Source organism: Anabas testudineus, chromosome 6 (genome assembly GCF_900324465.2).
Source record: "Anabas testudineus chromosome 6, fAnaTes1.2, whole genome shotgun sequence".
In the NCBI taxonomy this organism is placed as follows: Eukaryota; Metazoa; Chordata; class Actinopteri; order Anabantiformes; family Anabantidae; genus Anabas; species Anabas testudineus.
Window position 1 is genome coordinate 15,346,679 of NC_046615.1, and position 11,811 is coordinate 15,358,489.

The window sequence follows — 11,811 nt, forward strand, 5'->3', positions numbered from 1 at the left end:
GCATAAACAGGAGGTCTGAAAGAAGCTGATAACTATTCAGTGTTTGTTCTCACTGGTGGGTGTGTTTTACACCTATGTTGGCATAGTTGTTTCACTTGGCAGTCTCACCAAAAGACATGGGCAACACTCAGGTTCAGGTAGGTTGAAAAAGGTTCACTGTGATTTAAAACTCTCAAAGAGATTTAATAACAAAAATAGTTTTAATCAAATGTTGGATGAACGCAGTTGTTTTTTTAATATGGGGGCAAACTGTGTTTTTGACTGATCTGATTAGCTCACAGTTAAGATGAATGTGAAGAATATTTAATGTTGGGACAATCTTTAAACTATCATTAAATATCACTGCATGTCAGAACTTCACAATAAGTTCGCCTGAACCTCTGCTCGTCACCATCCAGCCTCCAGAGGAAGTCTTCTGCCACCAGGACACACACCAAACTTTGCAGACTCTGATCCAGCTTTACGTGATGCCTTCTTTCTTCCTGGCGGTGCTGATCCTCGGGCTGCCCCTCAACTTGCTCTCTCTCTGGGTTTTCTTCCACCGTTTGCGGCGCTGGACCCGCAGCACGGTGTTCCTCTTCAACATGACCCTGGCTGACACCTTCTGGCTTCTGGCCTTGCCTTTCCTCATCTACTACCACCTGGACCACCTGTACTGGAGGCTGGGGCTGCCGTTGTGCGTCACTGTGAGGATGCTGTACCACAACTACTTCTACCTCAGCATCTTCTTTGTCACCTGCATCAACGTGGACCGATACCTGGCCATTGTGCATCCTCTGCGCTCTCTGGTGCTGCTCGGCCGGAGGAAGACCTGCCTGTTGTGCGTGGCGGTCTGGGTGGCCACCCTGATCCTCAGCTCACCTGTTGCCAGTATGACTCTAATTCAGACTTGCCCTGGGAGCAACCGCACCATCTGTACCCTGTACGTATTACTGAGTGATAGCAGGGAGAGCCTGCCCTTCTCCCTCTTCTGCTGCATCGTCGGCTTCCTTTTCCCGCTGCTCTCCATCTGCTTCTTCGGCCTGCGCAGTGTCAGAGAGCTGCGCCGCCGGTGCCTTCGCCCCAATACGCACAACAAGCAGCATCGGCTCCGGCAGGTGCTGAGCACCACGCTGGTCCTCTTTGCCTTGATTTACCTGCCCTACCACCTGAGTCGCAACGCTGCCATCGTGATGCGGGCAGTCTATCCTGACGACCCTCACTCGTGGAGGACTGCAGACCTGGTCTTCGCCCTGGAGATGTCGGTCTGCAGCCTCATCGCCTGCGTTAACCCTGTGTTCAGCTGCATCACAGGCCGCCAGTTCAAAAAGGAGTTTAATAGCACTTTTGCTGTTCTGTTTTCCCGGTGTCCCGGCATGCAGGTGGCCTCGGCGATATCTAAACGGACCCGGATGACGCTGAGGAAACGGCAGGGGACGTCCACTGTCACGCCTGGGTGCGCGCCGCCCGTACCTATAGATCCTAATGATAATGTAGGATAATGTCCTTTTGTATGCTGCCTGTATGAAACATCATTAAACTGCCTGGAAAACGTGTATATGCTGTGTAATCAATCCTTCTCCGTCTTTAATTTGTTCAATTAGATCATTTCTAGCACTCTTACTTCCTCTCCCATCAGATAAGGTTGGCTCTTCTTACACAATACTGCCTCTGCGCGGTTGACTGCATGCTGCACTACTTTACACTCCTGATCCACATCCACGCGTAAACACCAGGTCGTTATTCGTTCAGTAAAAAGTCTTTTGAAGCTGCTGTTTCTTCAACGCGTTTTGTAAACGTATCCCTAAAATTTTAACGTAGCTTCCAAACGCCACAGGTCAAAGTGAAGTGAACCCGAGAAACAACCGGATGTAAGGGGAGGGAACGGGGGGGGGGGTCGTCGCTTTGTGTCTGCTGCAGCAAGTGATTTATAAGTGATCGAATCTCATCCTGAAGTCTTTTTTTATTCAGTTAGATGAAGGACAGAGGTTATGAACAGATGCTTGTCGCCGTTAACAGATTTTTAAGTAGTAATTGAATTAGAGCAGAGAGGAGGAGGAGGAGGAGGAGGAGGAGGAGGAGGAGGAGGAGGGGCGCTCCACGACCCGCTGACAGGTAGACGAGCTGTGCGCTGTCCGCGGTGCTGAAAGCTCCTCCGGCTGCTGGACACCGGAGATCCTCACCTCAGATTAGACCGGAGCTCCCCCCCCCCCCAACTTACACCGGCTGCAGCTTTTCCCATTTCAAACCAAGAGAACAGTGAAAAATCCTCAACTTTTATTGTGCTCTGCTGTTTTTCTTATCGAGGACTGGATCTTAAGATGGCACTGCGTGGATTAACATTGCGCAAGGCAAAAGCGGACTTATTTGACTGCTGTTTAGAGACTGTGAAACCAGCCCTTTCTCACTGAACGTGATTCTTGTCTTTCTCCATTTTCGGGCTCATCTTTTCAGGACATCGAGGCGTTTTCTGTTTCATAGAAAGACGCGCGTTCTTGGGATCAGTATCTTTACAATATGCTAATTATTGCTGCACTTCCATTTGTTATTGTATTATAGATATTTTTTCCGCTTATTTTGGATATGGAGCCAGGCAAGGAGCGAGCTCTCCCCACCTCTAAAGAGGGATTTAAACAAATCGCAGGAAAGGCCCTCGGGAATCTGTACAGGTAAGACAGAGAAATGGACATTTGTGATGTGTTTTAATCACAGAATTAAATCTGTTGTGAGAGATTAAAAATAGAAAATGTCCACAATCACACATTAAGCATCCATTGCTTTAAAATGTGTTTATTCCCGAATTCCAATTAAATCAAGAGGGAATCTCGTCTTTATGAGATGAATCACGGACAGGATGCTGGAAGCAGAGTCGTGTGGCCCGAATATTTAAGGATCAGATATTTCCCTGGAGGATGATCCCCTCCACCAGCAGCTGTGGGTGTTTTTTAATAATTAATGAATCAGAACGAGTCGTGACACAGGGTCGGAGGATATCTTTTACCTCTTGTATCCATCTTTAAGATCAATGGACTTCGTGTCAATTAACTTTCTATATTCTTCATATGACAGGAACCGAAATGAAATGTAGCACAAAGGAAAGGATGACAGCTGCAAAGCTGATCTTCGGTTTAAAACCAGAACAGCAAGAGGAACAATGTTTAAATATATAAAATGGAAAGATTTATATTCTTATAAAATGACCAATGAATGTTAAACCAGAAGATTAACGAATTTTTGCACAAAAATCATTTAAAACAGGAAAAACCTTCATACATATTTTTAGCCAATCTATGCCACCACATATTATTTCGTTTATATTTTGCTTCTAAAACTAGTTTCAGTCTAATTTGATCCAAGACTGCAGCAAAAAAAACGTGACTCAAAGCCGTGGAAAGAGAAATCTGTAGGTTTTAATAAAACTGTAGCAGGCCTCGTATTTTTTACAGGAGGAGGCCTTTCTCCACATTTCAGCCTTCAAAACCAGTTTAAATTGATTTTAAATTTCTATGAACCAAACCCTCATGTGAACCAAAGCAAAATGCCAACTCCGCATTTATGGCAGCTAATTAATAGATTTAAAAATGGGTGAAATCAGCTCTAAACAGCGGTGATGCTCGTACTGCTGCAATGCGGTATGAAGGTAATTTTCTCTTCATCTGTCAACCAGTCAGATCGTTTACACAAACAGTTCAGTGGAGAACGAAAAACACAGTTTGACTTTAGTTTTAAAGGTCGAGTGCTAAATTTAAAAAAAAGAAAATACTATAATAAGACTTAGTTAAGGCCTGTAGGTTGGATTTAAAGAGGAGAGACAATTTACCGTGTAGAAAAACCCCACAAATGGAGTTTGTGAACAAACACTTTAGTAATAACAGGGATTTATTTCCTCTAAATAAGCTGAATCGTGTATTTCCAGTGGGGACTCTCTGCTCTGCTTCCTTTAATGGCAGCTCTGTCTGGATGTTTGATTTCACACATCCAAGAGTCCAAGACTATTAATTAAAACCAAAAACGAGCATGTCATCGGTTTGTCGTGCAGGAGGTTGGAGAAGCGGCAGCAAACAGGTGAAGCGATCGAGCTGACGGAGGATGGGAGACCCAGGCAGGACGACGAGCGCAAGACGCCCCTGTGTGACTGCACATGCTTCGGGCTTCCGCGCAGATACATCATCGCCATGCTGAGCGGTCTCGGCTTCTGCATCTCCTTCGGTATCCGGTGTAACTTGGGTGTGGCCATCGTCAGCATGGTCAACAACAGCACAATCCACCGAAACGGCAAGATCATCATCAAAGAGGTGCCTGTAAACTCCGCCCCGGGCCCCAACCGTGTTTGACAGGCGGTGGGGGGGCCACAGCCAATAGTCTTCATCGATAGGTGTCAGTGGGTACACACACCTGGATCACCTGAACCGAGCCTGTGCACGCTGCATGGGCCTCAGGCCTGCATGATACAGTACATAGAAGAACAGGATGTGCAGAATGTTTCAGTCCTAGATCTAAATAACCTGAAGTCTAATTATTAGTATTATTATTAGGATTATTATTAGGATTATTATTAGGATTATTTGCTTTTATTTGTTGGCAAATAACCTTTCACAGCATTAAATCCTCAGAACAAATATTATCCACTGACACTGTTTAACAAACAAGCAATGATATCTGCAGCATTTTACATTTTACAAACTGAGGAACAATTAAACGTGATTAAAATATGTCTTTATTTGTGTGTGTGTGTGTGTGTGTGTGTGTGTGTGTGTGTGAGAAAGAAAGCGCAATTCAACTGGGACCCGGAGACTGTGGGGATGATTCATGGATCCTTTTTCTGGGGCTACATAGTGACTCAGATTCCAGGAGGGTACATCTCCTCGAGACTGGCTGCAAACAGGTAAAAACACCCGATGACTTCTTAACATGATAAAAAACAAATGTGTGTGGGAGAGATCTTTTCTAAAAAAACCCCGTTTGTGGTGCGTAGGGATGTCCATGTTTGGATCTATAATGGAAATGTAGGTGTAGCTCTGTGTGAGCTGTCGTTTGTATCTCGGGTTTGAAGAGAGGTGTTTGACCTTACAGCAGATAAAGCGCGGATTTGGCTGACGCCCGCCAGGCGCGCCTCCTCATGTTAATGAGCTCCCGGGGGACGACCATGTCTAATCCTTTATGTTCACAGGCACAGGCATGGCAACCATACCAGCCAAAGCCCTGTGTGAAATGCTGTTCTGGGTAATGATTATTTAAGGAGCAAATGTTTAGTCAGCTACAGTTTGACAAAAGGAGCAGCGCACATGCGCACTGGAGAAAAAAATCATTCTGTAAATGATTATAACAAAATGTCTAAATTATCACTGCAACAGTCCCCTTTTAGAAACTCATGCGATATAACAGTGACACAAGAGGAGCTGTGCCCACAGTTACAATCATTGTTAAAGACTTTTTTTTTTTTTCATAAGGGAAATTGAGTCTGAATAAGAAGCAGAGATGAAAAGCTTCATGATGCCAAGTCAGCTGAGCCCACCGACGCCTTCTGCTGCAAACACCTCCTGTTCTCACTCCCTGGAAACTGAATTACTGCCTGCTGTGTGTGTGTGTGTGTGTGTGTGTGTGTGTGTGTGTGTGTGTGGTGTCCAATTAGCATTAATATATGTTCCCAGCCGTATTTGTTATTCCAACCTATAGTAAAGAATTAACCAGTCTATCATTTTCTGGGTGATTTAATGTTTAAATCTCTTTAGAGTCTACATTGATTCAGGATTCCTGCCATTTTTCTAGCTGACTAACATGATGATGTTGTTTTGATGATAATTTGACAAACACACTGTTTATCCAGAGTGTTTGGAGCTGCCATCGTGCTGACATCCACCCTGAACATGTTCATTCCCTCAGCCGCCCGGGCGCACTATGGATGTGTCATCTTTGTGAGGATATTACAAGGCTTGGTGGAGGTACTGATGCACAGATTGCTCATCAAATTCTGACATTTAAAAGATTCAAAAATGATGCCTTGTTATCAGGCCAAGGACTCAACTCAACCCCTGATGAATGATATGCTGACCTTCAATATTTAACCACATTTTACAAAAAATCCACCATTTACATCAAACTCTCCGGCTTTCTCTTTGAATTGGGGCTCAACAATTGAGGCCATTATGACAAAACTCTACTCATTATACTGTATACAATTGTCAGATCAGTCCACAAACAACCTACAGCAGAAAGCCCTGAATAGCAGGGCTTCTGTGTGTTGGTTTACCTGGCTGCTACAGCTCCATGTTCACATAGAAACTCCCAGAACAAAAGACATAAAACCACTTGATGCAGGCGGCTCCCACAGCTCAACAGAAAGGACGTGATTTCAGAAAGAGGCGCTATTATCAGACTGAAGGTCATCCTCTTGTTATTTTGTTTAGCTGCTTACTGTCGTTTCAATAGCAGCTCATGACCAAAAAGAGAGAGAGAGAGAGAGAGAGAGAGACGCCTGTGCTCAACACCCATCGACTTATTACTGCAAATTATACATTAGCATTTCAGGGTGTCTCCCACTGCAAGCCCCAGCAATTTGTGTCTATCAATAGTTGATTGTATGCCACTTAGTGTGTAATGAAGATTTAATAGGAGCTATTCGGTGTTTCTTCCACAAAGTGGGTAGTCAGCTTGAATTTGCACTGACTCACACCAAACCCATTAGTCTCTATTAGAAAGGTCAGCTACAATGCATGTCAGTTTGTTTGTTATTAACCACAATTTGTCTCGTATGTCTTCGTGAAATGAGAACAGACAACGTCAATCAAGCTGAATATCTGTAATATGACTGTGTATATTCTGTTGACTGAAGTCGAAACAAATACATGTGAACTTTATTGATTAATGTCGTACGTCAAACTGGAACAAAACCCGTTAAAGTTAGTGTGTAACTGAGTTTAAAGTAGAACAGGCCGCATGTACGTTCAGTTAATACAATTAAATCAAAGAGGGAACATAATGTCGTTTGTCTCTGTGCAGGGAGTGACATACCCAGCCTGCCATGGGATCTGGAGTAAATGGGCTCCACCGTTGGAGAGAAGCCGTCTGGCAACCATCTCCTTCTGTGGTACGGAAATGCAAGACTGACAAATCGGTGTTGTTGTTACTTTACTTTCTACAACAAAATCAGGGTTTAGAATGACAAAATGTTGCTCAACACGTCACTCAACACTGGGACAACACTGCTCCCCGAAGGAGTAGCCAGGATCAAATTCCGCCAGGTCATCATTTTTTGTCTTGTTCAGGATCCTATGCTGGTGCAGTGATAGCCATGCCTCTGGCTGGGATCCTGGTCCAGTACACTGGATGGTCCTCTGTCTTCTATGTGTATGGTGAGTGTCACTGTCACAGACTGAACACAAATGATGTTGGTGAAACACAAGGCTCCATGTTTAATGTGTAATATGGACATGTTTACATCAATCTGCATAAATGTTACATCATTTTATAGAAAAACATCAGCTGCACGATATGAGTTTGTAAAGATGGACCAACATGCAGATAGGGTTTAAGGTTATATTGATACCTGATTGTTGACATCACACCTCTCACAATCTGTTCAGGATCCTTTGGGATAGTGTGGTACATGTTCTGGATCTTGGTGTCCTATGAGAGCCCAGCGGAGCACCCGACCATCAGCGACGAGGAACGACGTTACATCGAGGAGAGCATCGGTGAAAGCGCTCAACTGATGGGCGCATTGGAAGTGAGTTCTCAAACTGTAACGCTTGATTTGGAAAATCACTCCAACTACTGTACATCCAGCTGATTCTGTTTGTTTTTACAGAAATTCAAGACCCCCTGGAGGAAATTTTTCTCTTCCATGCCCGTCTATGCAATCATCGTGGCCAACTTCTGCAGGAGCTGGACCTTTTATCTGCTCCTCATCAGCCAGCCTGCATACTTTGAGGAGGTGTTCGGCTTTGAAATCAGCAAGGTAAAGACAACCCATATAATACCTGGACCCAGCTGTAAAAATATATGTTAATTTTAATTTGTTAGGGTTCTTATTTTGTTTACATTAAGGAGGACAAGTATTATTAGAGTAAACTTAAAATATCGCAGCCCAAGGCAGGAGAGGATCGGTACAACAGTGTCATTGATGTAAGTCTCATACTTGTTCATGTTTTGTAACTGATGTTATTGTGTTTTATGTTTCTATTTTTTCTACAAATACATTAGTGTTTAGCTGGTTATTAAGAGGCAGAGTGTGGGTGTTCACAGTTAGAAACAAGCTCCTCAGTAGGAGTGGTGAAGTGACTCAGGTTTATAAGTACAAGCCACCAAATAAAAGCCAGTGTGAGTAAAACCTGGGATCTTTTTATTGCCCTCAGTTGAGACACTGAATTTAAAAATATATATTAATTAATCATAGGTTCCCCTCTCAACATGGTTTAATCCTCCGGGGTCTAAACCATTTTTTTTGTCTTCACTCTTTTGATATATAACAAAACCATTAGAATAAATTTGGTACTGTAGTTGGAAAATGTTCAGGACAACATGGGCTCTTTTAATATCTCTACTGCAGTACATTATAAAAAGTTATACGACCAAAAGTCAAACATTAAACATACAACAACCTAAGTGTGGATTGTTACTGCCTTCACACGTACAGGCCAATGCTTCCGGTGAAAAGCTGAGCCAAGTTTTTATTGCATCTAATTACTTCTATCAAGGTTAAAAGAAAATACCAGTAGGTTATGTCAGTGTATTCTCAAATGTTCAATTTGAAAGTTTTGAGTAGTGTTTAGTACAGATTTAAGATTTTTAATCATTGTAATGTCTGAATATTTGGGGACATGCTGCTTTAGAAAGTGCTGTGATTTGATCATTTTCTCTTTGCTTGTGAGTGAATGTGTCGCACAAACAAAACCAATTCAGCGAATCATAAAATGTCACGTTTGACCTCCTGTGAGAATGTGGTGCATCCATCAGGCTGGTCTGGCAGCTGCGATGCAGCTTCGGGATGACACCGCAGGCATGTTGATATTACTGCAGGTGAATTATTGCTGTAATGTCAGGGGTTGAAATGCAGACAAGGATTTGTGCTGGGGCTGGAAGAATCACTTTTGTTGTGACAATCTCTTTGCAGCTGTCACATTCACTCCAGACAAATGTTTGATGTTTCCTCAGGTTGGGATGCTGTCGGCTCTCCCTCACTTGGTCATGACCATCATCGTGCCCTTAGGAGGCCAATTAGCGGACTACCTGCGGACCCACAACATCATGTCCACCACAACTGTCCGTAAAATCATGAACTGTGGAGGTAAGCGTTCAACAATCACATCTTTGAATCTCACTGTGATGTTGTAGACATTTTATTTTCATCAGTGCACCAATTAACTCCTGTCCCATTGTTTCTAGGGTTCGGTATGGAGGCCACTCTCTTATTAGTGGTTGGCTTTTCTCATAGTAAGGGGATGGCGATCTCTTTCTTAGTTCTAGCAGTGGGTTTTAGCGGTTTTGCAATATCAGGTGAGTCTTTAAAAAAAAATTCTAGCTCAAACTCTCTATTCAGAAAAACACAAACTCAGAATAGTTGCTCTCTGTCGCTGTAGGTTTCAATGTCAACCACCTAGACATTGCTCCTCGCTACGCCAGCATCCTCATGGGCATTTCCAATGGTGTGGGTACCCTGTCAGGGATGGTCTGCCCTCTCATAGTGGGAGCAATGACTAAGAACAAGGTGAGTCATTTCTATACATATTCAAGTGAGGTGAATAATAACAGACCAGAGCAAAAAGTGGAATCCCACTCCTCACTGTCAGAAAGTGATAGTAACTGATAGAGATATTGTAGAAAGTGGCTCATCCAGTCTGACTCTTTTCTGTGCCTAGACCCGGGAAGAGTGGCAGCACGTCTTCCTCATTGCCTCGCTCGTGCACTATGGGGGCGTTGTGTTTTATGGGCTCTTTGCATCTGGGGAGAAACAGCCATGGGCTGACCCTGAAGAGACCAGCGAAGAAAAGTGCGGCTTCATTGATGAGGACGAGCTGGCAGAGGAAACAGGTGACATCACGCAGGGTTATGGTGCGATGGGTGGTCCAGCTAAAAGTTATGGGGCCACTGCGCAGCTCAACGGAGGTTGGGTGCAGGACTGGGATAAGACAGAGGAGTATGTACAGGAACCGGCGGGAAAGATGTACGCTGAGCGAGGCTACTCTTAAACCCGACAGTTGTGGCAGTTTTGTGCTTACAAAAACAGACTCGCCACCACGGATTGCACAAAAAAGCATTATCCTAGATATTTAAATCCATTCTGTGTGTTCAAGTAAAACAGTTATTGCTAGTTTCAAAAAGCCAATGTAAAGAAATAGTTAATTGCAATGCAGAACAATCCTTATTAGATCCTCATGAGTTTTCCATCACATGCACCTGTAGGGTTTCACTATACAGATAGAGATTGCAAAGAAACCTACAGGCCTATGTTGTACTTCTTAATCATCCGAACCTCATCGATCTACTTGAACAACACGAGCCAGACGACACCGCAGTTGACCATCACGTAGGGTCTTTCTCTGAAACACCACTCTGATTGCACTGAAACTATAAATATTCTGAAAAACAAGGATCTATTGTTTCTCAATTGTGTTTTATGTACTGTACATACCTGTATACTGTTTCTGTGAGACTATTGTGGATTTTGGGTCGTTGATCTGTGTTAACATTAATATAAAAGGCCATATTTTTCATGGACAGTACCTTTTCAGGGAGATGTCTGCTTGCAAAAAAGGTCTTCTTGAGCGAGGCCTATACGACACTGTAAGACAAAAATAGCGTGAGTGAAGTTGAACTGTAGAGTTTTAGTGTGTGTTTGTTGCATGAATTTGCTCAGATCAATGTTTCAGATGCAGCTGCCTCACAGTCCTCATTCAGCCTACTGCTTTCTTCTTAGATAAGTGTCTTCTGCCATTATGAATAATAATAAAATGAACTTTAATAATCAGGTTCTGGTCGTGATAAAAAAACGTTTGAAGGCGATCAACACAGAAGACATTGTTTATTGATGTTTGGTGTGCACTGCAATAAATTCTGTGTACCAGCCGCCACCCATCACATTCTGTTTTGTAATAAAACACCGCTTGCTGTATCTAACTGTGATTGTTTTGGAGTCATGTGATGATCAACATTAAGGTGTGTGTTTTAACAAATTGCTAGTGTCTGGAGAATCCAGCTTTAGTGCTCATGATGCAGGACATGTTGTTGCATTTGACAGCGGGGAATGCAGTGCTGCATATGAACAACCAGGTTTTGTGATGACTTGATGTTTCTTGGTTGTTCACTTTGTCACCGAACGTACATTATTGACACTTTGAAATTGTCATGTGTGAGTGGACCACATGAATTAATAGATGGCTCTTCCACTGGACTTTATTTGCTATTTGAACACTTTCTTCATATGCTGTATGAAATCTGCAAGGATGTTTAAAATATATGAATATTTACAAATATTTAAGATGACCAAAAGATGCTACTATGGCGTTGTGCCTAAAGTTTATGTAAACAGATAAATGTGATTTTATGGCTTCTAATATTGTGTTTAATGAAGAAGTGTTGATGTCAAAAAGTGTTATAAAATACTCATGTCATTTTATAAAAAAAAAAATAACCAAAAGTCATGTTTTTGTCATTCTTAGTCACCGTTTCATGTGGTGAGCTGATGTGTTATCCTGTTTTCTCTTCAGCTGTACATAACCAGTTAATCACCTTCTCCAATTGGTGTCATGCAGCTCCTATTTTCTCCCGGTTTCTCATTAGTAAATCAATGGTGGGGGTCTCTGGAGTCCAGAGAGTACTGGACACTGTAGCTTG

General features: G+C 42.9%; 2 protein-coding genes across 2 annotated transcripts; both read left to right on the forward strand.

Annotated features, from left to right (window-relative positions):
• The first annotated feature begins 116 nt into the window (after nt 1–116).
• Nucleotides 117–1,481, forward strand: LOC113165694 (succinate receptor 1-like). The gene is made up of 2 exons (XM_026365389.1): nt 117–137; nt 354–1,481. The coding sequence occupies exons 1-2, from the start codon at nt 117–119 to the stop codon at nt 1,479–1,481; spliced, it is 1,149 nt and encodes a 382-aa protein (XP_026221174.1).
• A 1,081-nt stretch (nt 1,482–2,562) lies between these two features.
• On the forward strand, nt 2,563–10,283 carry LOC113165664 (vesicular glutamate transporter 2.1-like). Its single transcript, XM_026365352.1, has 12 exons — nt 2,563–2,648; nt 4,019–4,274; nt 4,746–4,864; nt 5,807–5,921; nt 6,979–7,066; nt 7,245–7,331; nt 7,563–7,705; nt 7,787–7,936; nt 9,133–9,265; nt 9,364–9,474; nt 9,558–9,685; nt 9,837–10,283. The coding sequence occupies exons 1-12, from the start codon at nt 2,563–2,565 to the stop codon at nt 10,164–10,166; spliced, it is 1,746 nt and encodes a 581-aa protein (XP_026221137.1). The 3' UTR covers nt 10,167–10,283.
• The last annotated feature ends 1,528 nt before the right edge of the window (nt 10,284–11,811 follow it).